Below are 27,782 nucleotides of genomic sequence, written 5' to 3'. Positions count from 1 at the left end.
TTGCAGAAAAATTTTAAAAGCTCAATATAAAACATCTATTTATTTGTTGGACTTTTCATGGCAAGAAGGAAGCAAGGAATTATTTTCTTTTCCACTGACATTGTCTCATAAACACCCATCAAAGAGACTGTGGGAGGTAGGAAGGAGGGGCTCTTTTGGTTTCTTTCTTTGGGTGGGGGGAGCCTCCCCAGGGAATCTAATAAAAGCCAAGCATCCTCTCCGGGAAGGTGCATTTCTCTACTCAGACACCATCACCCACACAGTCCCGGGGAGTCCACCATCCCTGGGAGCTCACGGCGGGATCCAGGTTGAGAAGCTTTGCTTTAAAAACCTAACGTAAGAGCAGTTAAAGAGGGAGAAAATAGAACACAACTGGCGAAATCCCACTCTGAGAAGGGGTAAGTGAAGGAAACAGTCAGTGGTGGCTAATAAGAAGTCAATTTCAGCGGCACAAGCACCAGGACGTGGCAGAGAGCCAAGAAGGCCTCTAGGGAAATCAGCTATGGAAACCGCAACTCTGTCCCTGAGCGCGGGGGACGAGAGGCCTGGGCCGCACGCGGGGAGGCTCTGAGACAAAGACAGTGAGACAGGCAAGTAAAGTGGGAGGAAAAACAACTCCTTTTTCAATTCAGAATAGAATCTAGATCTCCCCGGCTACCGGAAGGTAGGACACCTCTCATCAGTCGGGGGGGGGGGGGGGGGGGGGGGCTTTCCATTAGCAAAAACAGGCACTAAGAGAGACCTTTTGTCAAATCCAAGCGGCACAAAGCCAGCTTTCAAGTAGCAGAGGAAACCTGTCATCTATAATTTCTGTTATTTAAAGTAGATGAAGACAATTTCTGCTTTTGCTGAGGGATGCAGAAAGCTGGGGGAGGGGGGTGCTGCCCCCAATCTTATCAAAAAGAGAAAGCCAAACACTCAAAGTGGAAACAAAGAAAAACCCACACTTCGCTGTTAAATTATGCCAAAATTTAGAGAAGAAATAATACCCAATTCACTACCAGCTCTTCCATAAAACAGGAAAGATGGGACTATTTCTCAACGCATTTATGGCACCGGCATCATCCTGCTACCAAAACCGTGCAAGCGTGTTGCAAGAAAAGAAAACCAGGAACCAGTATCACTCATGAACACAGACGCAAAATTCCTCAACAGCAGCAATCGAATCCACCAATATATAAAAAAGATAACACAAGTGGGGTTTATTCCAGGAATTCAAGGTTGGCTCAACAACCAAAATTCCATCAACGCAACTCACCATATCAGCAAACCAAAAAAGAAAAGCCTGGTGATTATCTCAAAAGCTGTCAGGAGAGCATTTTGTAAGATTCAGCATTGACTGTTGACAGAAACTCTGAGCAAACCAAGAAGGAGTATGCGGAATAGTGAGAGCCTACTGTTCTCTGCCCGCGAGGAGAGTGCGTGAAGGCCGCGGGGCTCCCATCTCCTTTCCACACCGAGCCACGCGGCTCTGGCCACGCCTTCCGTCCTCGCCTAGATCTGCACACAGATCACAGTCACTCCATTCTTTTAAAAGTGTACGTAGCCACTATCATGTGCCAGATATGGGCAAATTCAAGGGCGCCTGGGGGGCTCGGTCAGTTAAGCTCTGTGCTGACGGCTCAGAGCCTGGAGCCTGCTTCAGATTCCATGTCTCCCTCGCTCTCTGCCCCTCCCCTGCTCGCGCTCTCTCTCTCTCTCTCTCTCTCTCTCTCTCTCTCTCTCTAAGATAAATAAACATTAAAATTTTTTTTTTTGTTTTAAAAGAAAGAAATGAAATGAAACCCTCAGATTCACACAAACCAGTGGAAGGACCTGGAAGGACCTGACCGGTGGAAGGCAAGGCCAGCCCAGCCCAGAGCCCCTACAGGGACCTTACCCGCGGGCCAGGGAGGAGGGTGAGGGGCACACTTACCGATCCAGCATTCTAAACGAGCACAAGGGGTGGTCTTCACCACGTCTGGAGGGTCCACACCGACATTCAGGCACAAGACTAAGGCAACACTGACTGTCTTCATCTAAAAACACAATAGAAACAACAGATATTTCAAAATGAGTCCCCTGGATGCACTTTCCCAGGCTTCAGAAACGTTCCCAGAACACATGAAGCCCTGTCCCCACCACCGGCCTCTCCGGCCATCTTTCCATTCACCTACGACCCATGCTGCCCCCGGGGGTGCTGCAGGAGTAACTGCCTTCGTCCAGAAGCTTCAGAGTAAAGTGGGCAGGGGGGGGGGGGGGCGGGGTGCAGCGGGAGAGGCTTCCACAGGCCTCCCTCCTTATGCTACATTTCCAGAAACAGAATTAGTTCACTAAAAAGTATTAAGGCATTTGATACATTCTGCCGAAATCCGTTCCAAAACTCGGCACAAATTTACGCTGCGACCAGGTTACGCTCTTCCCATTACTTGAAATCCTTAATCATTCGATGAGAAAAAAATCATCACACTGATTCAGTGAGCATTCTTCCAGTATTTGTAACACTATTTCAAAGGTGTATTCGTTATTTGTATCTTTTATCTTTTGTAGATTTTCTACTCACGTTTATGCTACTATACCGTCATTTGGCAACCGGTTCTGATTGATTTCACGTGCTCTTTCCATATTAAAGACCGCATCCACATTATTTGTTGCAAATACTTCTCTAGTCTGGCGTTTACCCTCCGATTCATTCTCTGCTTCTTGACATGCAAAACCTTGGGTCTATCCTCTGATACAGCTTCCTGCACACCTGCTCCTTCTCCAGCAGCCCGGTATTGGAAACACCCCGCCCACCCAGCTGCTCAAGCCAGGAACCCGGAACTTGCCCTTCAAACGTTTACTGAGCACCTGCTAGGTGCCGATCGCTATCTGTAGGTGGTGAGGATCCATCAGGAAACACGAATCCCAGCAGGGGCGGTGGGGTATCGTTTCAAAGAGGTGAGAGGGCTCCGAGTGGGGGCACCAGCCTTGACCCCCAGTGCTGAGCACCAGAGCCCACCCTCGACTCATCCTGCCTCCTAAGTGCCTCCTGCACCTGCTTCTCCACCAGCCCCGCTCCCAGCCACAGCTTCCCCGGCCCGGAAGGCGGCCCTTCCCGCTCCACCAACTCTGACGCCCCCTTGTGGTCTCAGTGCCCACAGACGGCCATTTCTCGGGGAGGTTTGCCCCCACATCCCAGCAGGGCAGCACCACCATGCACGGCGTTTCCTGCTGGCAGAGCTCTCTGACGAGGCTCCCCAACCCAAGAGGAGAGTGGACCCACGTGTGTGCCCGCACCTGGCCCAGACCTGGGGCTCAGGAACTCCCTGCTCAGTGAGGGCCTACATGGATTTTTTCCAGTGTTTTACTGTGTTTTACATTTAACCCTTCAAGCCATCTGGACGTTACTGTGGTATATGATACAAGACGAGGATTAATTTTCTTCTCAAAACACTAGCCGATCATACCAATTCTCCCTGTTAAATAATGTCCCCCAGGAGCGCCCAGGTGGCTCTGTCGGTTAAGTGTCTGACTTAGGTGCAGGTCATGATCTCACAGTTCATGGGTTCGAGCCCCGCGTCGGGCTGTCAGCCAGTCAGCACAGAGCCCACTGCGGATCCTCTGTCCCCCTCTCTCTGCCCCTCCCCAACTCACACTCTCTCCCTCTCTCAAAAACAAATAAACATTTTGGGACACCTGGACAGCTCAGTCAGTTAAGCATCTGACTTCGGCTCAGGTCATGATCTCACGGTTCGTGAATTTGAGCCCCGAGTCAAGCTCTGTGCTGACTGCTCAGAGCCTGGAGCTGCTTCGGATTCTGTGTCTCCCTCTCTTTCTGCCCCTCCCCTGCTCACGCTCTGTCTCTCTCTGTCTCTCAAAAATAAATAAATGTAAAAAAAGGTTTTTTTTTAATAAATAAACAATCTTTAAAGTAATAAATAAATAAATAAATAAATAAATAAATAAATAAATAAATAAATAAAAACAAGAATGTCTCCCAGACTGACAGGTTTGTATGATTCCCTTAGCATATATAAATTTCCAGACAGACCAAACCCTACCGCAGGCTAGCTAACTGCATTTATTCCCTTCTCCCATCAATCAATACCTCTACTACACTGATTTAAATAATTTATCTTTGCAGCACTTTACAATACTTGGGAGGGCTAGGTTTCCTTCCTCGCAATTTTTTTTAAACTTTTACTTAGTTATTACATCTATATTCATCGCTTTCCCCCCCCCAATCAGTTATTCAATTTTCTAATCCACAGATACTTTGATTAAAGTTGCATTAAACTGCATATTGGTAACATTGAGTATTTTAAATTGTCTTCTTTGATCCAATAACTCCACATGAGAATTTGTCATAGAAAATACAAAAAAGGATAACAAAGGGGAAATCTCTATGTGTAAAGATCTTCTTCACAGTATTTCTTATCACGGAGAACACGTGGTGGATATGACCTAAATTTTAAGCAAATAAGGGAATGTTTCAGCACACCATCATATTCCCCTAACCGAATGACTCTTAAATTCTTATAATGTTAAATGAACAAACACTGATTCAAGACGCCAGGGGTGCCAGGGTGGCTCAGCTGGTTAAGCGGCCGACTTCTCGGCTCAGGTCACGATCTCGCAGTTTGTGAGTTTGAGCCCCGCGTCGGGCTCTGTGCTGACAGCCCGGAGCCTGGAGCCTGCTTCGGATTCTGTCTGCCTTTCTCTCTGCCCCTGCCCCCCTCACACTCTGTCTCTCTCAAAATTAAATAGATATTAAAAAAAATTTTAATAAAAAACAAAATGCCAAAAAAAAATCACGTTAAACATATAAATTAAATTTGGCAAGTGGCAACCTCCCCAAGGGTCCATTTTTCTATACAGGAACGCAGTGTGTTTCTCCATTTAACTGAATCTCTTTTTAATGTTTCTCAGTACTGGTTTTTTTTTTTCTTTTTTAGTTTTCTTCACCAATCAGTCTTGCACATTTCTTTTAGGATTTTTCCTAGACATGTCATGGATGTTTGGGGGACACGTGCTTCTATCCGTGTATTCTCCCCATTGTGGTCTCGTGGTGGCCGTGGACACCTTTCCTCATCACATTATTAAATTCCTAATTAAATGTAACTGCCTCTTGGTGATCCTTGACCCGCATTGTAGGTTTACAAATACGCCGTCTACGAATGACGAGTCTGTCTCGTCCTTTCCAACGGACTGTTCCTCTTTTCCTGTTTCGGGTCTCGGGCACTGCCCACAACCTCCAAAACAGAACTGGCCAGCGACCACGGAACATGGCAGTGGTGACCGTCACGCTGGTTTTAACGCGACGCACGAATGGTTTATCATGAAGACCACGGCGGCAACTCACGTGGAACACGTGTCACCTGCTTCCGGGCGACCGGGACTTCGCCGTTACCAAAGGCCTCCCGGCAGAAGCAGTAAGGCACCTGTTTCCACAACCCAAAAAATCCAAAGAGGACTTCTGCCTTTTACGAAAAAAGCAGCAAGCGCAAGTGAGTCTGGAGTCGGACCTGCAGCAGGCCGGGCGGCGGTGGGAGACACACGCGGCGTCTCGGGGCGGCCGGCCGGAGCTGGGAGCTGTGTCTGTGCGTGTCTGGGCTTCTCCCCCATTCAGTCTGCATCGTTAGCAGCACGTGTCCCTAAGGTGGCAGAGAAGCCTAAGAGGGGTCACCGGGGGGGGGGGGGGGGCTGCGGGGGTCTGGGAATGCCCAAAGTTGTTTTCCGCAGGAATCGATGGTAACTGCTTCCCCGCTTCGCACCATTTCGGCTTAGAAAAGGTTTCGTGGGGGCGCACTATTTTCGGGTAGCGAGGAAACCCATAGGATCTTTATTTATCACATCAAGAGAAGATCCCTGTGTTCAAACAGAATTTAAAGTGTGTGTGGGGGGGGGAGGGGGTAGTATTTAGTCTTAAAAAAAAAAGTACTTATTAATGACAAATCACTTTCTCTTTTTTAATTTTTTTTAAACATTTATTTATTTTTGAGACAGAGAGAGACAGAGCATGAACAGGGGAGGGGCAGAGAGAGAGGGAGACACAGAATCCGAAGCAGGCTCCAGGCTCCGAGCTGTCAGCACAGAGCCGGACAAGGGGCTGGAACTCACAGACCGCGAGATCATGGTCTGAGCTGAAGTCGGCCGCTTAACCGACTGCGTCACCCAGGTGCCCCGACAAATCACTTTTTAAAGAGGCTGTACCCCTGCCTCCAGAGAGAGACATACTGAAGAGAGCAGTGTCTTCCTGGAGACACAGGCCAGAGAATCTTCTTGTTATGAACCTTAAAAAAAAAAAAAAAAAAAAGGGCCCCTTTGTCTGTTGTCAGGAGAAAGGGCAGAAAATCAATCAGACAGTAACAATATTGTTTTTGTTAGTCATTTTCCAATACGTAAGTGATCAGCTTCAACAATCCCATACAGTTGATCAATTATCTTCTAGCAAACTCAGCCTTTGAGGACAAGCCGCTTAGAACCAGAAGTTCCACGGAGACATCACTGTGGCCTTCCTGCGGCCACGGTGACTCACACTAACGGCCGCCCCACAGTATCTTTAAGCCCAGGGGCTCCCCCGTGCTCCCAGGGCCCGGCAAGGTGGGGACTCACACCCTGCAGCGAGTTCCCAGCTGCTTCGCTCAGTCAGCCCCAGGCCCGGCGGGAGGGAAGCCCTCCTCGCAGAAAACCATCTACCTCCACGGATCGGGTCCCTCTAACTTTCAGAAAGACTGTCTGCCCCACTGTGGCAGCCCAGCTGGTCCCCACAGTCTTATGCTGTCCTCAGTCTGCAAAGGGCACACACTCCTCAACCGTTAGTCCCTTTCACGAAGCCCAGCTGAGGGAACGACACTCCGTGGGCTGCTTTCAGGGACAGCCAGCCCCGGGTGGGCACCCCTGGCAGCGGGCCTGCAGCCTTCCCCCCGCCCCTGGCCTCACGCCCCAGGAGGGCAGGGGAGAGCCCCTCTCGGGACATATGAGCCCGCACGCCTCCCTCGCACGGCAGGGACTCCGGGCAGGCCTCAGGCTCAGACACTTCTGACCATTTCTGAGCGAGAGCTGCCTCCACTTACTCACGCTCACCCCTAACAGGCCGCGTCCAGTAGCCTGCGCTCTCCGGCCGCCCTGATCCTCTCCTAAAGGGCCCTGCGCTGGGTGCTCCTGTCCCCACCGCTCTTCCCGCTGGATCTCCCTGGGGGTCGGGAAGGGAGTGCAGGATGAGGCGGGGGATTCATCCGGCACCCAAACATCCCCGATCGCAGCCCACCTCTTCCTCCAGCTGACCCTCGGGACACATTACATCCCCTCAACCTCTACACCTGCATCTAATGAGTTTCAAAACACAATTCTCGGTAAAATAATTGGGCTTAATTATAAAATTATTACGTCTGAAGCTCTCCAAGTGCTTATGCAGAAATACTAGCGTGAGCCCAATCAATGGTCACCTTTTAGTCCCACGAGACACTAAAAGGGCCCCCACGTCCCCACGCCTGCCACCAAGTACAGGCTTCATTAGTGACCAGACGCCATTTCAAGCGACAACTTCTGTGAGGTCGCTTTACAGGTGACAGTGTGAAATTAATGAAGACACAGAAAGAAAGAACCTGATTCATCCCTGCACACCCAACCCTACATCCTGAGCTATGCCTTTTTAAGAAAATAAGAAAGAAAGGTCCCAAAAATATATTGACACGAATTAGAAAAACGTTTTTGACCTAATCGATTTAATTCCACAAGTGGGCACAAGACATTAGCAGTAAGTATCCTTAAGGCAATCAAATGTGTCTTCTGCTCCCCTGCAAATCCTAATAGTGTTCGCCTGATTCCAAATGTGGTTAAGTTCTAAGTTCTTAGCTGTACCCCAAAGTGCCTTTTAGGTATTTTATTTCCATTTCCCATTCCAAAAGTTCCAGATTGATGTTTTTTAATAATACAGTTATAGCATTAAGAGAACGTAAGGGCTGTTACATTTAATGTGCCAAAACTTGCATAACGGTATATAAAATAACCATGTTGAACTTTGAAACATTTCTTCTCCAATGCAATATAAGTGAAGATGACACTTCTATCCCCGGAGGCTAATTCTGAATTTGAAAAGTTATCCTTCTGAGAAGCTGTAAAACATTAAGTGATCGTTGAAAGTGGGTGACCGCTATTCATTCCAACCTGTCCTGAGCAACAACCTCACCCTCGCAGTGAGAGGTGGGTACGGACGAGCTCGTAGGCCCGAGGACTTCTCCAGTCCTCAAGCTGCACTCCAGGACGAAGCTCGCCAGCCGCACAGAAGCACCCCTACAGGCACGGAGAAAGCTGCCGTATGATTCGGGGCCCAGCCCGAGGGCCTCGAGCACACCCTGGAAGTGAGGTGGGAGAGGCTGGGGACTCCCCGGCGATGGGGGCCGGTACCCGGCACCACCTGTAAGGCCTGGGCAGTGCCCGTGCAGTCCGCTGGTGCCAGGTTTGTCTGGAACTTCAAAACTTCTCAGACTTACGAAAGAATAATATGGTACACAGCTCACGTCTCATGTAGCACACCCAGAAGGGTCTAGAACAACATTCAGTATCCAAACCATTAAAATTTCTGCAGTGAAATGCCCAAATATCCACTATCGGTGCAATAAAGACTATGGACAACCTCACACTAGGTCACATCCGCTTTGCCACAAGATGAGCTGTGAAAACCTTTGTGCTCAGAGCCTGCTGGATTCAGAAGCTCAGATGAGCGCCCGTGGACCCCGACGCCACCCCTGCTTGAAAGCCCCCGGTACACCCAAGGGCCTGTCACCTCACCGATTAAAAATACACGACTGCCTGCCACCACCCAAAGAACTCAAAACAAAATCACACGGGTTCCTTTATCTGTTTCCTCCTACTGAACCAACTCGATAAACCACACGTAATTTAAAAGATTCAGTGGATGGAGTGGTACAATCAAACCTGAACGTGGGTTCCCGGGCTCACGTGCAAGGACACCAAGCTGTTCTGCAGAGTGAAGAAAGCACGTCATGCTCCCCTGGCCAATCCTGCCTTCCGCTCCCCATATGGACAGCTGTGGCTCACTGGTCCCCCCCCCCCCCACCAACCGGGCCCAATGGAAAACAAACAGGAAGCAAGACTGGGGTTTGCCACAACATTCACTGTCCCCTGCTCGTCTGAGGCAAAGCCACCCAACCCCCAGCGGTGCTTGTTAAGCTTCAGAGCATCAAGGAAAACTTTGAGCAGAGCTGAAGCCGCACAAATTCATAATTTATAAAGGAAGTCAGTCAGAAACTGGAACGTAACGGCAAACAGAACAGATACACCACAGGGCTTCGGGGGGGGGGGGGCACACAAAGCAGATACACCACAGGGCTGGGGGGTGGGGGGTGTCAAGTTGTTGAAAAAAAAGGAAAACAGGTTTGGCTCCTAACTCCCGTCTGGAAGACCGCTAGACAGAAGGAAGGGCCAACCTGGCAAGAAGCACATCAAATGGACTTTCCGCAGCCCAAACCTGCAATACAGCACAAGAACCGCCCCCCCACCCACCCACCCAGCAGCAACCAGGAACCTGGGGGCCCCCGGCTGCATCCTCCTGTTTCAGCAGGAACCCGAGCCAGGGCGGCTCCTGAACTCAAGAGTCCGCTCGCTGCCCTCCTCCAGAAGCCTGATTGAGGCTTCAGCTCTCTCGTGTGAGGCTAAATTCTGTCCGAGTCTCCCTGCTTCTAAAGTCTGCGTCCACCGCTACAGAGCAGGCTAATGCAAGGGGAAGAGACAACAGGTAGCGTTCCGACAGGGAACATCAGAAAGTCGTGTCCGTACCCGCCACCCACCCCCCCCCCACCGGACCTCGAGCGCCAGAGCTCTCCCTCCCGGCCCCTCCCACCCCTGCAGACCGCCCACCCAGGGTTCTGGGAGCAAGCAGCCTCCCCACATCACAGGCCTCCACAAATCAGATAAGAGATCGGCACACAGAATAGATTTGCTGCAGAGATCTTAACGGCTTTAAACAAACTAGAGATGTTCACGTGACTCCTTCGTGAACAAGTGGGCTTCCTGGTACCACCTCGGCCGCCACCGGGGACACCTGCGTGTGGGTCTATGGGCGACACACCCCGACCTAGTCTGGGAAGCCAACTTCAGGCACGAGGGAGCCAAGGGAGCGACAAGGACTTCCTGGCCTTTCTTGTAACCCTGCCCGGGGTGAAATTTTAAAAAGAAAATCCAATTAACTACCCAGTCTCCCTATCTAAGAAGTGAAAACAAAAACACTCCGTCACAGAGATTTACCATGAAGACATACACGCTTACACATTAACTCCAAGTAACTCAACAGTGTAAAGTCTAAGTATGCCAAACTTAAGTCTATTGAAGCCCACGGGTCTGGCTTGAAGGGCATAATTAAAAGGCGCGTGTTACAGGATGCCATCTGTTACACGGTGGAACAGGACAATGCCTTTAAAAACGTATTTTCAGGTTGCACGACTCCGTTAGTGGGAAACGCTGGGGTTCGGAGCCAACGGCTAACAAAAATTTCTAGAGAATTCGGTGCAAAATGGTGGTTTTACTAAAGCACGGGGACAGGACCTGTGGGCAGAAAAGGCTGCAGTGGGGCTGTGAGGAGTGACCGATTATACAACTTCAGGCTGGGAGCGGGTTAGGGACAGTCTCTAAGGTTATTTTGGAAGCAAGGTTCCCAGGACCTTGAGGGGCTAGCTGCTGTTAGGAAAAGGTCATTTACTACTGTTTGATAAACCTCAGCATGAGACGCTGTAGATGTATGTCAGGGGGCCATATGCTCGGAGGATGATTGCCAACATATATCTTGGGGGTGGAGATAAAGGAAGTCTCGAAAGGAATTTTTATGTTAAAGGAGACTTATAGGATCTTGGGGAGGGTCAGGCTAATGTTAAGCTAAAATTGCCTTTTGCCCTGAGCAAATACTGACATGAAGGCAGCTGAGCTCCTGGAGGGAGGTCACTCTGCCCGGCTCAGGGACTTGTCAATGGGGTGTGAGTTGTGAGGAAATGTCGTTTTTTCTTTTGCCTTTCTTTGTCTCCCACATCAGACTCCGTGGGTAAGAGGGTAAACTCTGTAGTGCGTGAATTATATTTCAATAAAGCTATTAAAAAAGACGTATTTTCAGGGCACCTGGGTGGCTCAGTCGGTTAAGCATCCGACTTCAGCTCAGGTCATGATCTCTCATTTCGTGGGTTTGAGCCCCGCGTCGGGCTCTGTGCTGACAACTCAGAGCCTGGAGCTGGCTTTGGATTCCGTGTCTCCCTCTCTCTCTGTCCCTCTCCTGCTCGTGCTCTGTCTCTGCCTCTCAAAAATGAATAAATGTTTAAAAAAAAAAAAAAAAGACCTATTTTCAAGGACCAGTAAGCGGCATGGGAGGCACCCGAACATAACTTGAGCAAAAAGAGGAAGGCACAAAACAATGTCCATAAGTACTGTTCGAAATGTGTGAATCCACAGACGCAAAGGACACAGAATGAAACAGAAGATGTCACAGGCGGTTTTGATCTCCGGGGAGTGCAAAGTGGATGATTCCTCTTTTCTTCTCTGTGCCTGGCCCTTCTGTGTGTGTATTTCCAAATTTTCCATAAACACATTATTTCTATAAGCAGGGGGACAGTTATAACAATGATTTAATACAACAGTCAAGGACTCTGTGTGTGTGTGTGTGTGTGTGTGTGTGTGTGTGTGTGTGCGCGCGCGCGCGTGCAATTTTCATTACATTCTGAAGACGGAGAGAATAGCTTGCTCGGCCAGCTGAAGCTTAGACTAGTATCCAAGGCAACGAGCGTGCTGGGATCTCGAGGGGAAATGCAAGGCAGGTGACAGGCGCTGAGCTCACGGAGATCCACGTTCTCAGTCTCGAGCATTCTTTTTTTGTTGTTTTTTGGGGTTTTGTTTTTGTTTTTGTTTTTGTTTTTTGAGCAGCAGGCAAAGTTTATTAGAGCATAAGATTAGAAAGTAGAAAGTAAGAACAGTATGAAAGCTCTTCACAGACAGGGGACATTCCAAAGTGAATGCCCCCCACCCCGGCATCCTAACCGAACCGAACACAGCCTCATAATCAGCGAACACCTGCCCCCCCGAGTAAGTGCGGCAACGGCTCCCGTCCATCCGTCTCCGCGCCTTCCCCGTTTAGGACACAAGATAAATAAAGCTCACTGCTAAAATTTCTTTCTTGAGAATGAGACCGTCCTTTAATAAGTGGATTGATTTCAAGGCGATTTAGAGATTTCTTTTGTTTGACCAGACACTGGGTCACGGCCCTTCTCCTCCCAACGTAAACTAAAAGCGGCAGCATCCCCATGGGAGCTGGGAGCGAGCCATTCGTTCAGGACGGACTCTGCCCCCGCTCTTCCTTATCCGGCACTTCCTAAAAACAATCCCGAGGCAAACTACACAGAGCCCCCACCCTGACTGAGGACACACCCGTGGTGGGCACACCTCGACAACAGGCATTTCACAACAGCCACGGATGCGGCGCGGGGCCGTTTTCTTCCACTCCCATCCCGCTCACGGGCCCTGCAGCTCCTGGTGGAGGGCGGGGTGCACCTCGACGACAGGGGCCGGGGGGAGAGGGTCGCAACCCCGTGAACGCTGTCGGGCGGAACACAGCTCCTCAGGGCTCCCAGGAAGGCTACTCGCGTCGATGGCCAACGCTGGCTTGAGAAGAAAGGGAGGTCAGCCAGGAAGCTGCTGCCATAAAAGAAGAGGGCCCGCCCTGGGCACAGCAGGAAGAAACCAAAAAGGAAAGAAACACCGATGTCCACAGGGGCTAGCGTGTGCTGCCGAGGGGTACCAGAGAGGCACAGGTCAATCAAAGGTCCTGCACGCAGACACTGCATACATGGAGTCACGCCTACAGGGAGGGCACCTGGGTGGCTTGAGCGTCCGGATCTTGGTTTCGGCTCAGGTCAAGATGCCAGGATTGTGGGACTGAGCCCTGCGCCGGTGCTAAGCAAGGAGCCTGCTTGGGATTCTGTCTCTCTCCCTCCCTTCCCCCCCCCCCCACCGCCAGCTCACACCCTCTCTCAAAGTAAATAAATAGGGGCGCCTGGGGGGCTCAGTCGGTTGAGCGTCCGACTTCGGCTCAGGTCATGATCTCACAGTCTGTGAGTTCGAGCCCCGCATCGGGCTCTGTGCCGACAGCTCAGAGCCTGGAGCCTGCTTCCGATTCTGTGTCTCCCTCTCTCTCTGGCCCTAACCCACTCATATTCTGTCTCTGTCTCTCTCAAAAATAAATAAACATTAAAAAAATTTTTTTTTAATAAATAAATAAACTTAAAAAAAAGACACTCCCACAGGGAAAGAATGTGGCAGGCATCTGCTATCTGTGGTTCCCCATAGTCTTTTTTTTTTTTTAGTTTATTTATTTACTTAAGAGGGGGAGAGAGAGTGTGCACAAGCAGGAGACAGAATCCCAAGTAGAATCTGCACTGTCAGAGCGGAGCCCTGGCTTCGCAAACCTCACCTTCAGAAAACAACGTCGGAACTTCCTCCATGACCCAATGATTCAAAGGAATTCTAAGTGAGAAATGACCACAGGGCAGGGCCACCGGTGGAAAGCATCCAAGCAAAGGGGTGCCTGGGTGGCCTCCAAGCCTCGATTTTGGCTCAGGTCACGATCTCATCATGGTTTCTGGATCTGAGCACCGTGTCGGGTTCCACGATGGCAGCATGGAGCCTGCTTGGGATTCTCTCTCTCCCTCTGTCCGTCCCTTCCCTGCTCACTCCCTCTCTCTCTCTCTCTCTCTCAAAATCAAAATAAACTTAAAAAAAAAAATCATAAACATGAAGTAACAATTATCAACATCGCAACTTGTCTCCAAGTCCTGCTGGTAGAGCGCGGCACGAACGTCCTCGGGACCGCCGGTGCTCAGCCAGCTGACGGGCAGCCCGGCGTGCGGCCAGGCCCGCGGGCCGGGACCGCAAACCATGGACGCACGGCACCACCCCTCCACCCGCTGCCCGAAAGCAGGTGCAGGGACCTGAGCGGTGAGGCATCTGCCACAGCCTGCCGTTCTCTGTCTACATTCCTCCTCGACACTCCTGCAACTCCGCCTAAAATGTTTTATCTCCAACATCCTCTGTCTGCTCTGCTCTGCTCTCAGAAACCGTCGCAGAAACACGCAATGTGCCCCAGCACAGAAGGGCCACGTCTCACCACCTCGGTGCCTATGGGAACAATGCAAAGCCTCACCTACAATGTGTCTGCAAATGCGGTGGGTTTTCTGCTGACAGCCAAGCCTAAGGGTCTGTCCTGAAGGAGTCATGAAAATCATTCATGATCCCAACAAAATTTATTATTTAGAAGCCAAGGAAGGCGCCTGGGGGGCTCAGTCGGTTGAGCGTCCGACTCTTGGTCTCAGCTCAGGTCATGATCTCACAGTTCGTGGGTTCCAGCCCTGAGTTCGGCTCTGCACTGACAGCTTGGAGCCTGCTTGGGACTTTCTCTCTCTCTCTCCTTCTCCGGCCCAACCCCACTTGTGCACACACATGCCTGCTTGCACACATGCACACGTACACACACACTCTCTCTAAATAAATAAATAAACATAAAAAAAAACATAAAGCAAAACCAATTTCAAAAAGGAATGTTATCTTTCAGGGAACATTTCAAACATGAATCACAGCAAAGCCTCCGAGCCACTGAAGGCCAGTCCCTTCCCCAGGGAAGCCACCTCGCCGTCCCCCTGCCGACCAACCGGGGCCACTCAGACCGCAGCACCGGGCTCACGAGCATTGATTCGTGGGTGGCCCCTCTGGACCGTGGGTGCGTCCACCTCACCTGTTCACCTTTGAAGCCCGGGCCCTGGGGCCCCTGCTGACAAGAGGAAGGCCCTGGGTGAACACGGGAAAGAGAGAGGGAGTGGGAGGCTGTTTCAGAAGCCAGACGGCAATCGCGGCCCACGCAGGACCCCAGCAGTGCCCCCACGGACCCTCCATCAACACCGGGAAGAGAGTCAACGATCTCCTCAAGTCCTGGGACAGGAAATGCACCTAGCACAGCCAGCCCTGGGGACAGACGAGCGTGGGGACGGACACCTCATCTCCTTCGCAGCCGCCGACACAGATCGCAGGGCCCCCCTGAAATCTTCCCGCCATTCCAAGAATGCTTCCCACTGTGAAACCACAGAGAATCACCTGGATCCAATCGTCGGAAGCATCCGCGCAGAGATGCTATCGTGTATTAAACGTAAGCACAAAAGGGAAGGCATGACAGGCTGGAGTCTAAATATTCATTTCAAACGTCCTCCTCAAACATCTGGGGCATCAGAGGTAGTCAGGGGTCCAGGGGATGCCACAGGATAGGGCTTAGCCCTCGCCCTGTCTGACAGAAACAGGGACTTCAAAGGAATGGAGACACTCAGCCTGAGTCTGGACAGACAATTCACAGGCCAGCTGACGAGCCAGGCAGCACGGGGTCACAGGAGCAGAGGGGGGGCGACGCACGGGCTCCCCGGGGGGACAGAGGCCAGGCGAGCTGCGTGCCACACCGAGGGGGTGTGCTTCACTGCAAGAGTGGGGTACACAGGCAATCCCTGGCCCTGGGGTGCTGTCGTGAGGTTTCTGAGCTGCGAAATTTGAGGTGCTTTTAGTTCCTTTTATAAATACACATATGCACTAATATACATTGTTTTGCCCTTAAAACTTCCACCCACATTTTGCAGCATTTAATCTTTGACAATGATTTTCAAATCAGTTTAAAAAAAATTTTTTTTTAATGTTTATCTTATTTTTTGAGACAGAGAGAGACACAGCGTGAGCAGGGAAGGGGCAGAGAGAGAGGGAGACACAGAAAGTGAAGCAGGCTCCAGGCTCCGAGCTGTCAGCACAGAGCCCGACGCGGAGCTCGAACTCACGAACTGTGAGATCACGACCTGAGCCAAAGTCGGACGCTCAACCGACTGAGCCACCCAGGCGCCCCTAAAAAAATTTTGTTAATGTTTATTTATTTTTGAGAGAGAGAGAGAGAGAGAGAGAGAGAGAGAGAGCATTTGGTGGGGGAGGGGCAGAGAGAGAGGGAGACACAGAATCCGAAGCAGGCTCCAGGCTCCGAGCTGTCAGCACAGAGCCCGTCACGGGGCTCAAACTCGGGAATGGTGAGATCATGACCTGAGCCTAAGTTGAACACTTTACCAGCTGAGCCACTCAGGGGCCTTTGCATAACTTTTATTTTTTATATTTATTTATTTTGGGGGAGGAGGGGCAGAGAGAGGGGGAGACACAGAATCCGAAGCAGGCTCCAGGCCCCGAGCCGTCAGCACGGAGCCCGACGCGGGGCTCGAACCCACGAACCGTGAGATCACGACCCGAGCCGAAGTCGGACGCTCCACTGACTGAGCCCCCCAGGCGCCCCAATCAGTTTAAATTAGAAGTTCAAAGAAAAGCACTCCTATCATAACAGGACACGGGCTTCGGAGGAAACCAACCAGTCACAGAGAGAAAGCTGGGAATCAGAATGGCTTCAGAAATCTCAAGTGGAAAGACAGCAAACTGCGTTTCCAACCTAGAGTTTCGCAGCTAGACAATCGATCAAGTGCGATGACAGAATGCAATTAAGACCCTCAGAAACAACCCGCGCTCTTTTTAAATGATAGAGAATTGTGTACTAAGTTAAAAATGGACTCACTAATGCAATGGGACGTGAGCAACAGCATCCCGGCATCACGGCATCCCGGCATCCCGCCAGACGACAGGCTTGACCCAAACATAACTGTGCTTCACTGTTGGACGCCTGGCTCCCGTGAAACGCAGGAGACAGAGAAGCAAGTGAAACGACGCCACGAAGAGACAATCGGCAAAACCTAAATGGGAGACACTCTCCAGCACAGCGCCTGGACCCTTCTGCAAAATGTCAACGTTGTTCTAAAGGAAAAAGGTTCTTGATTCGAGACAGATAAAGGAGGCACAAACCCTTGTAACAGGTCACAGAGCGGCTGGAGGACCGCGGGCACAGAGCAGGCACCCGACGACAAAGAGGACGCCGCACGGCGCACAGGAGTGACCACGGGGGCAGGTGGGGCGGGAGGATGTACGCGAAGAAGGGTTCCGAGTTCAGGAGGAAAGAGTCGTGGTGTGTCTGCTTTCAAATGACTCAAAACACACAACAGTGTGAGGGAAAACAGCCAACAGGGCAAACTGGAAAGGACGGCTGGATCTAAGCGGAGGACACGGAGCCGTGCGTCACCCCGTTCTTTCGACTCTCCCGGCTGGATGACAGCCTTTCGGAAGAAAGGCCTGGAGAAAACGAGGCGGATCACAAGAACCCAAGCAAAAACATACTCTGTTGTTTGATCCTCGTGTCCACGAAGGGACAGTTTCCAGACCGTTACGGTGCCCAGACTGTGCACACTTCCGTGCCACGCCAGACCTCAGCAGGAAGAGCAGAGGGGCCACAGCACCCCGACACCAGGAGCGTTTTCCGCCTTTCTTGCTAACCTGGGTCGTTGGCATGCTGGCACCTTCCGTCCAAAACCAAGCCTGTGTCCAAGAACCTTCTGGGTTTTCCTTCAGGAGTGAATTCTAACACGTCGACGAAGCAGTGCTCCCTCTGGCCTCCTCTTTATCAGGGATACAGGATGCTCCTTCCGGGCGGTTCTGTCACTGGCCCGGCGACCCCCTCGGGAAGGTCCACCTCGGGCTCAGCCCTGTCGGTGACAGCTGCCAACAAGGGCCCCCCAGGGGTGCAGCCCTGAGACCACCACCTGCCACCCTCTCCCCAGAGGCCTCCTGGCAGGCACCTGTTCCCTCCCCGCACCATCACCTGGCCGCGCGGCCCACGGGGCAGCCGGCACTGCAGCCTCGCCACTTCTTCATTACTAGTCAAGTAAATGAAGCCCACCGAACCCTTCTTACTCACAACGACAGAAACGCTTGCTCACTTTAATGAGCCACGGTTACTGACAACAATGGGAACATTATACATCACAGGAACAGAATTCAGAAATGTTTTCTGTCTATACATCATTATGTTGTATAATTGAGCTTTTGCTGCACGTACCAGGAATAGTAAATGTTTTACATTTTGCTGAGCTGACTGTATAATGAAAGTAGTAAAACTGAACAGATACGTGGTGGGGAGCAGGAGGTGGGGAGCGGAGAAGGGTTGGAGGAAGGGGAGAAGGGGGAGGAGTGGGGAAGGAGAAGGGGAGGAGGAAGTAGGGGAGGAGGAGGAGGAAGAGAAGGTGGAAGAGGAGAAGGGGGAGGGAGAAGGGGGAGGGAGAAGGGGAGGGGCAGGGGAGGGGGGGGAGGAGCAGAAAGGGGAGGGGGGAGGAGGAGGGGGAGAAGGGGGAGGAGTGGGGAAGGAGAAGGGGAGGAGGAAGTAGGGGAGGAGGAGGAGGAAGAGAAGGTGGAAGAGGAGAAGGGGGAGGGAGAAGGGGGAGGGGAGGAGCAGAAAGGGGAGGGGGGAGGAGGAGGGGAAAGGGGGCGTGGGGAAGGTGAAAGAGGGGGAGGAGCAGGGAGGAGCACAAAGGGGCGAAGGGCAGGGGAGCCCACCTCCCCCTCGCAGTGTCTCCTCCTGCCCTGCAGCCCTCAGGACTGTCTCTGTGCCATCCTCCCCTCCCCGCACCCACCCCAAATGCGTCCTATGTGCATCACCCCTGCGCCAGCAAAAGGCACTGCTGATCACTCAGCTCTGAGACCCGGAGGCTTCACCCCAAGTCCCGTGCGTTGACCGTCAAACCGACGTCCACTTTGCACTTTCTTCACCCCCCCGTTGAGGCCTCAGCCTATCCCTCCTCCAGGACAGCAGCGCATCAGCGACTGCCCCCCTCCAACCCGGCCTCCTCAGCCGTCTCCGCACAAACGCCACCCGTGCCCCGAACGGGGACGTCTCCGGAGGAACCCTCGCGGTGGCCTCCAGCCAGCGTGGTGTGGACCTGCCCGATCTGTCACCCACAGGCGCCGCTGACCATCCCCGCCGCCTGGAACGCCCTTCGCTCCGCCGTCTGTGCCACTAACTGCTGAAAACGTCCGCACAGCCCGGCAACAGCTCTCGTCTGTCCTCCCGAAGCCCCCGACGCCGTGGGAGCCCCACGTTGGATTCCACGTGGAGCACCACGTGCCCCACTAGAGCACCTGCTGGAGACAGGGACTCTACAAAGGACACCCGAGAACCACTCTCTGGGCATGATGACATCACAGCACGGGAGCCTCCGCGGCCATCGAGAGCACACACCGCAGATGCTAAGTGTGTGCCAGAGACAGAAGTTTGAGAATCGCTGGCAAGGCCAGGGCCCGGGCCCCATGGTGGAGAAGAGCTACCCGGGCCCGGGGCTGCACGTCTGGGCACTCTGCACACAGAGCAGGCCCGTCCCAGGCTGGTTAGCATGACGACCGCGTCCCAGCAACCAACAGGGTGACGAGGGGTGGTTTCACATTTGTGTCCCATCTACTCCAAGACCCTATGCGTTTTAGAAAATTATGAAGATCAGGGGCTCCTGGGGGGCTCAGTTGGTTAAACATCCGACTTCGGCTCAGGCCACGATCTCACAGTTTCCGGGTTCGAGCCCCGCGTCGGGCTCTGTGCTGACAGCTCAGAGCCTGGAGTCTGTTTTGGATTCTGCGCCTCCCTCTCTCTCTGCCCCTCCCCCTCTCAAAAATAAATGCACATTAAAAAAAAATTTTTTTGACAATTATGAACCCTAGAAATACCCACAGGTGTGTGAGAAATTGGCGTGCATGACAGAGGTGGCAAGATAAGGCCAAGGGGGTGGGGGATGCTCAACAGGCCAGGAGGGTCTACAGTCACACAAAGGGCACAGGAGGGAAACATGATGAGGTCGAGCACATCGACCCGTGAATATCTCTCTCTCTCTCTCTCTCTCTCTCTCTCTCTCACACACACACACACACACACACACGTACACAGAAACATGTACACACCCTGAATGCAGGTTTAGGGGACATGTCCACCCAGACAAAGTACTAGCATCAATTCTGGGGTTAAAAGAGAGAAAAAAATACTAAGAAACAAGACGAAAACACGAAAAAGAACTACGATTTCCAACAGAAAAAACTTAGACGGCCAACACACACTCACACCAAGAAATGCGGGACCTCCTTATTTCTCAGGGAAATCCACATCATGGGACGGGAAGACGAGCCGCAAGTCCGAGAACACACAGTGTTAGCAAGGTTGTGGTCAGACGGGAGCCCTCGGACAATCCGGGATGCGGCGCATCAACGATCTTCCTCTCTGGAGAGAGTTCTGGCAACAGGACCCACCTAGGGAACGCACACGCCCTACGACTCGGTCCCACATTCAGGTAGACAGCCTAGACAAACCCTCTCACCTAGCTTTAAGCCCGACCTATTTAAGAAGCGTGATAAAAAAAACTGTTTTCTTCCGGCAAACAAGGGTTTAACTGAGGGATGAATACGGGGGGCACTCAGACGTGAGGCACACGGACACACAGCAAGCAGCACCCACGCGGGGCCGTGTCTCCGAGGGACCCAGACCCGCCCCGAGACTGGTGCCAGGGGACAAAATGTTCCCCAGTTCCTGTAAACAAGCAAGGCCAAAACAAATTTAACTTTATATATGTGTGTGTGTGTGTGTGTATAGAAATGCACGTTGTGTGTATGGATGGATATATATACGTGTGCACACACACACACACACACACTCCACAAGAAACTTCAGGAAACCGATGGGCAAACCACTGGTTTTGAAGTCAAGCATAATGAGTTTGAATCCTGATTCAACCGTTAGAAAGCAGGAAAGGGCACAAAAATAATAACCAACCAGTAAACTAAAATACACAGCAATTAAAAAACACTTTGAGGGGCACCTGGGGGGCTCAGTCGGTTCAGCGTCCGACTTTGGCTCAGGTCGTGATCTCACAGTTCGTGGGTTCGAGCCCTGCATCGGGCTCTGTGCTGATGGCTCAGAGCCTGGAGCCTGTTTCAGATTCTGTGTCTCCCTCTCTCTGCCCCTCCCCCGTTCATGCTCTGTCTCTCTCTGTCTCAAAAGTAAATAAACGTTTAAAAAAAAAAAAACACTTTGATTTCTATGTCTCCCTCTCTCTCTGCCCCTCCCCTGCTCATGCTCTGTCTCTCTCTCTCTCTCAAAAATAAACATTAAAATTTTTTTAAAAAAACACTATTGATACATGAGATTAGAGCCATTAAAATATTTTTTACACATTATTAAAACTCTAGTTTGGGATCCAAAATTGCCTCCACGTATAACTAAAATGTGATCGTATCAACAGCCACACAGTAATAAAGTTTTCACACTGTTTTCACTCAGTAGGGAGTTGGAGAAAGCCCCAGGACTGTGCACACGCTCCCTCACTGTGCACACGCACCATACTCAGCTGCTAAAACGGAATCTACAGCCACCTTTCACTCACTTCATCGATAAGGTCTTTTCCTCACTGGAGAATGAATGAACGTGGAATCTGAGTGGCTCCCTCTAGAATTCCAGAGTGGGGTCTCATCAGAGGAGGGCCCTCCTGACCGCTACGAGGTACACACGCACAACAGACCTTGGAATGAACGCACGAATGCACGAATGCGCAGGCAGGTATGTGGGTAGGTAAACAGGTGTGCAGACAAGGAGATCACGAGTGAACACGTGGACAGGTGTACAGGAAGTACACAGAGAGACACTCAGTGAGCAAATGGGCGGGCAGGCAGAACGTATAGTAGAAAGACTGATTGATTGATTGATTGATTGATTATGAGTGAATGAACTGTTAGGTAAATAGTTAAGGCAAAAGGAAACGGGTGGGCGGGCAGACAGAGACAGAAGCCTGAAGTCTGCCTCAGGGAAAGAATTTCCCACAGTGTCCCCTCTAAAAGAAAAATCAGACAAATACAAGCGAAATGGCCAGGTGGCCCCAACCAGGACGGCAGCCCAGCCCCGTGAGCCCTGCAGCCGCACACCCTGTCTGGAACGGTCAAGAGCGGAGACTTAAGGGGTGCCGTCCAGGCAGGAGCGTCCACTCCAGCCGTCGCGCGAGGGCCCTGCCCGGGCCTCTCAGGCGCCACAGCCACACGATGCGTCCTCTTGAAGCTCAGGAAGGGTTTCATGTGCCCTGTCCTCCTCGTCTCCCACCTCCCCACCCCAAGCTGTCAGTAATCGGACTCTGGCGCCGGGGTGGGGGTGGGGCTCAGGCGGCTGAGCGGCCAACTCTGGATCTCGGCTCAGGTCACGATCTCACAGTTCTTGGGACTGAGCCCGGGATCAGGCTCTGTGCTGACAACACGGAGCCTGCTTGGGATTCTCTCTCTCTCTCTCTCTCTCTCTCTCTCTCTCTGCCCCTACCACTCTCGCACTTTTTTTCTCCGTCAAACTGAATAAAAACTCTAAAAAAAAAAAAAAAAAGTCTTTCTTTCCTCTTTGCCTGGCTACAAGCTTAATCTTGAGATTCAGCAAAACCTTCCCTTAAACCTCTAGCCCCAGGGCCACGGGAGGGTGTTGTGGGCTAGGACCAAGCCTCAAGACCTGCGTTTTAAACCCTATTTAGCCATAGTTTCCTTGACCCCAAAGAAAGGAAGTCCACCAAAATCACGATTCTCTAGACCCGACACCAAGAGTGCGTCCACTTCAGCACAGACAGGGGAGTGGGGAGCGGGGAGCAGGGAGCGGGGCAGAAGAGGCTCACGGGAGTCTGGCCGGGCCAGCCCCGCCCCCACCCCGGGCGTCCTCCGCAGGGAAGCCTGTGGCACCCCGGCCTCCACCTTCGGCGCCAACAGGCCCCTGGAGCAGCGCTCTCTGCTTCCCTCCCGTCCGCACACCAGCTCGTTACTCTGTCCGATGACAGTCCTGCATTTACAAAGACGGAGGAAATCACATTAAACACTTTGGTAATGCAATATATTTTATAGGTAGTTAATATTTAGTTACAATTCAGTGCTGTTCTCACAAAAGCAACTCCCTGCCAGTATTCAGCACTTGCACAGAAGAGCAGCTCAGGAAAGTTCCATTTTCATCCAATACTTAACATGAAATTCTAAAAACCTAAGTCTGGTCGTCTCCCAACATACCTGCAACTTCCCTTTTGTGGCTACGATTACATTTCAGAGCTCAGCTGAAAACGGCCTCGTTGGAACACCGCTTTTGCTTCTGGGAGCCCGGAAGTTTTGTGCCAAGCACGGGTTGCCTACGTGGCCAGCCCCCAGTAGAAACCCCGGTGCTGAATCCTTACTGGGCTTCCCTGGTGGCCACATTCCACGCGCGCTGTCCTCACCCACTGCCAGGGGAGCCACGCGTGTCCGGGTACTCCCCCGGGAGAGGACGCTTGGAAGCCTGTGCCCACCCGCTAGACTCTGCCCTGTGCGCCTCTTCCCTTTGTGGCTTTGCTGTCTCCTCTCACTGTGGTCACTGTGGCCGTGAACGCTAGGGGCTGAGTCCCACCGTCCCCCCAGGGAGCCATCGAAGGAGGCGGTGGCCTTGGGGACCTCTGACCATATGCACCCTATTTGTACAACAACAATCAGAAGGTGTCCTGTTCCCCAGTCCCCTCGATTTACTGCCTATCAGTGCTTGATTACAAATCAGACCTTCAGTTAGATCTTAAGCTCTGAAAAACAATCACCATTTGTGCCGCATCCTCCTCATCCCGTGCTGTCACTGCTTTAACAGCTTCTCGATACGTTTCTCTCGGCGTGACGGCAGAACGGCTAGATTAAAATCATTTTCAATTGACTCAACAAAGGCCCCAGGTGGATCGCCTGGGTAAAAGTGAGACTATTCTTATTAGGAGACGTGCTTTTTGCAACAAAAATAAACGGCATGACGGGCGACCACTGTGCTCGTCCCTACCGTCACCGGGCATCAGGAAGAAACCCAGGAACGTACGAACACGGAAAAGCACAAGGCGCGAGGCCTCCGTGGGTGCTGATACAAATGGGCCCCCGGAAAAGTCAGCGGTCTCCACCGACGGCAGGAGAACTGGGGACAAGGCGCCAGACGAGGGAGAGCACACGGGAGGGCACCACAGACACGGCGACGCTCCCCAGCCCGGTGGCCACCCCCACGGCACACACAGGCGCCTGCCACGACGCAGGGACGGGACGGTGGGCTCGACAAACCGCCCCACAGCGGGTGGGGGTGGGGGAGCTGCGGGTCAGGAATCCAGAAAGGGGCAGAGGGGACAGTTAGTTGGTCTCTGCTCTACAACGTCTGGGGCCTCGGCTGGCAAGACGCAAAGGCTGCTGACTTGCGCTGGAACCACCCAGAAGCTTCTTCTCTGACGTGTCGACGACAGGAACACCGGTGCATGGCCTCCCCATGTGGGCTCCCCAGGGGGGCTGGACCAAGCTTCCTCATGGCTGGTGGCTTGGGCCCAAGCACGGGTGTCCCTAAGAGAACCTGACAGAAGCCGTGCTGTCTGCTGTCCCCAAGACACAGAGCATCATTTCTACCATGGCCACGGGGGCCCAGACCCAAGGCGAGAGAAAAGGGACGTGGTCTCTCAATGGCAAGAGTGTCCCAGCGATGCCACAGGGATGGCACACGGGGTGGGAGTCGCCGAGCGGTCCTCTCCGGAAAACACAACCCGCCAGGCCACCCCACGGCACCTGCCACACATTTCCACGTACACAAGGCACTGGACACCTGCCCCGGGCCCCACGGCCCACGGGATCACCACCCCAGCCCGGAGCCCAGGGTCCCCGGGCCCACATCACGTGCAGAGTGGGATGAGGCCCCTCACACGGCCCCTCCGGCTAGAGACCACGGCCACACGGGCCGCCCGGGAGGCCCCGATGGAGATGCTCCGTTTGCCCCAGAAAGCAGCGGTGTTCGCATCTAGGTGCGTTTCTCGGCCTGCCTCCTCCCCTCGGGAGCTCGGGGGGCCAGGCCTCTCACTGTGTGCCGTGTCCCTGCCTCCCCGTCCAGACACACGCAGCATTTCTTTACACACTTTGTGCACTTTGGGGGCATCCATCAATAACCCTTGCCACCCCACTCCCGGGGACAGGCGGAGGACAGGGCCTGGGGACCGGGCCTGGGGAGCGTCAGGCGGGCCGCGAGCCCCTGGAGGCCCCTGTCCCCAAGGAGGCCGCGCCCCTTCATGTGAGGACCCTCTGCGTGGAGACCGGGCTGGGAATGAGGAGGGGGTTCATGCTTGAGCCCGGCAAGCCCTGTCTCCTCGTCCAAAGGCCAGCGCCACAGGCTTTAGGATTTCAACGTGGCAACACCAGCTTCCAGCTTCCAAAACGTGTCCCAGTTATGTACTGCTGTCCCACAGACTCCCCTGCCTAGTGGTGTCAGTCAGCCACGTTGCCACGTTCGGAGTCCGCCTGCCTCCACTCCGCACGTCTGGGGCCTGAGGTGAGCATCGGCCGGGGGCAGCAAGGTGGCCGCTCCAGCAACGAGAAGCCCAGCGGACCCAAGGGAAGGCCATCCCGGACCCAGTCTCTGAGATGCCGCGGCCCCCGGTCACAGGGGCAGATCTACGAGGCGGGAACAGAGACCCCACCCCGCCTTTCAGCAGAAGTGTCAACATCGCTGGCTGTCTGGGGACAGCACGGTCCGCCAGAAGCAGGGCCCCGACTTCTCTTGCCTCCCCGTCCACCTGCAAGTGCGGCCCCGGAGCAAGAGACCGGCCTGCGTCACCACACCATGCCGGCTCCCAGTGACCACTCCACGAAAACAGCCTGTAAACCCAGCGTAGGGGCGGAAGTGCGAGGAGCTTCTTCCGACGTCCGACCGCCTCCCGGTGAGACCGCGCGCGGAACGGCTCTTCCGGGTTTCTGCTGCGGCCGCGCCAGCCCCTCGGCCGCTCCCTCCCCGCAGTCCCGTCCTCTGCTCCATGCCAGCGGTGCACGAATCCCAGATGCAGAAAGGTCTCATTCTGTCAGCATGATCACCCAGCTCAAAGCGTAAAAGGACCTCCAGAAATCGGGACTACCGAGATACGGGAGAGCCACCCTCGGAAAAGATGAGCAATCACTGAGTCAGCACCCCTAGACGCCCTGATGCAAAAGGGTCACTGAGGACTCTGCCACCCAACACACACAACAGCCTTAGAGTTCTTCAATTCCCTCCCCGCTCCCAGGAGGAAACAAGGACCACGGAACAGCATGATATCCAAAACAGTTCAGCCCAGAAGTCTGAGTTTATTTTTCTCCCACTCACTGCCTTGGCCTCCCCCACACCCCATCGCTTCTACCGAATAAGCTGTCAAAGGCTCTGGTTTCGTCCAAAGGCCTCCCTACCTTAATCTCCTCGCCTCGATCCCCACTTCTGATCCTCTGTTCTCAAAGGGCCACCATCCGGGGCCCACCGGCACCCAGCAAGCGCCGGCTGATAGCACCCACCGGCCCCACGGATCTCCACACGCCCGGCTCAGATTGATCTTAAGGAAACACGGCTTCTGCCTGCTCAAAAATCCCCACTGCCCCCCACTGCCTTTACGAGACCAGGCCCGAATTCCTCCACCTGGCCCTGGGGAAGCCTCAGGCTGGCCCTGCTCTACAACCCGTGTGACCCACACCCAGCCACGTGGAACCCCAGCTGTCCCACAAAAAAGCCATGCCCTGTCTCCTCTGGGAATCACATCAACATCCTCCCTGCAACCAGAACCGGTCCCCCTGGGCCCCAGCCGAATGCATCACCCAGCCTTCCACTCTGCCCCTCCTGCTGGGCACCTGGGCCCCGCGTCTGCGGCAGACTCCAGGGCTCCGCCCAAACAGTATGCCATGCTTCTGCTGATTTGGATCCCAAGGTCACAAAACTACGTTTTAACCTCCTTTCAAACCCCCTCCAGCGTCAACACACACAGGGCCAAAAAGAAGTTAGCAATCGGTAGCTATCTGCTGATACAGCCTGTGGCTGTGGCTACGTGAGCATCCTCACAAGGAACCAGGGATACTGAGGCCTCCGGGCCCCAAACCAGAGCTGCTCGACTCCTGTAGGAGGAAGTTGCAGTGGGCTCCGAAAACAAGCTCAGTGAACCTGGGACGCGGCGGCCAGGCCCCACGCCACTCCAGCGTGCACACTCCGCCTCCGCGAGGGTTCCATCGGCTTGCGCCGGCAGAATTGAAACCGCATCCAAATGCCCTCTCGACGGGAGTTCCTAAACACAACAGCGTCATCAAGGATAAAGGAATAAAACCAAAAAGTTACACAATCTAACAAATGAGCTAAACAAAATATAAGCCCCCCCCCCCCACCACCACAGAGACGCACCACGGATGGTTCCGTAACAACCAGTAAACCCAGGGTACCACATGTCCCTCCCAAAGACCACAAATGTGCCAGCCCACAAGTGGGCTCACAGCTGCTAAGGCAAAACAAACAGTTGGAGCCTAATAGTGGCTGCCAGCCTTTGAAGAATTAGGGGGAGAGAGGGAAAAGGGGAATTCAAGAAAACTTTATAACTGATTAGCCAAAAAGATAAATATACTTCTTTTTCACTTTTTTTTTTTTTTTCCCAAACCTTTACAAAGTACAGATAGGTCAGTCCTCTATTATTGGTTCCAATCCCAGCTAGGAAGGTGGGAGACCAAGGACACAGTGGGAATAATCGGATTTCCTTAAAATGAAATGCAAATACTGATGACACAAAATGTGAACAAAATAGCTGCCCCACAAAAACTGCATCTGGGAGGGGCGCCTGGGTGGCTCCGTCGGGTGGGCGTCCGACCTCAGCTCAGGTCACGATCTCACGGTCCGTGGGTTCGAGCCCCACATCGGGCTCTGTGCCGACAGCTCGGAGCCTGGAGCCTGTTTCGGATTCTGCGTCTCCCTCTCTCTCTGCCCCTCCCCTGCTCCTGCTCTGTCTCTCTCTCTCTCTCTCAAAAATAAGTAAACATTAAAAAAAAAAAACAAAAAACTGCATCTGGGAGACCACGGTCTCCAGCGT

The 27,782-nt window shown here is 53.0% G+C and overlaps 1 protein-coding gene across 1 annotated transcript in view; it reads right to left on the bottom strand.

Annotated features, from left to right (window-relative positions):
• RPTOR (regulatory associated protein of MTOR complex 1) overlaps nucleotides 1-27,782 on the bottom strand; it is a 338,621-nt gene that overhangs the window by 261,734 nt on the left and 49,105 nt on the right. The window contains exon 2 of the mRNA XM_043585750.1: nucleotides 1,916-2,018. Within this exon, the coding sequence (XP_043441685.1) occupies nucleotides 1,916-2,018 (103 nt within the window). The remainder of the gene's footprint in view (nucleotides 1-1,915; nucleotides 2,019-27,782) is intronic.

Source organism: Prionailurus bengalensis, chromosome E1, assembly GCF_016509475.1.
Source record: "Prionailurus bengalensis isolate Pbe53 chromosome E1, Fcat_Pben_1.1_paternal_pri, whole genome shotgun sequence".
In the NCBI taxonomy this organism is placed as follows: Eukaryota; Metazoa; Chordata; class Mammalia; order Carnivora; family Felidae; genus Prionailurus; species Prionailurus bengalensis.
Note: the sequence above shows the minus strand (reverse complement) of the source record. Positions and strands in the feature narration are given on the sequence as shown.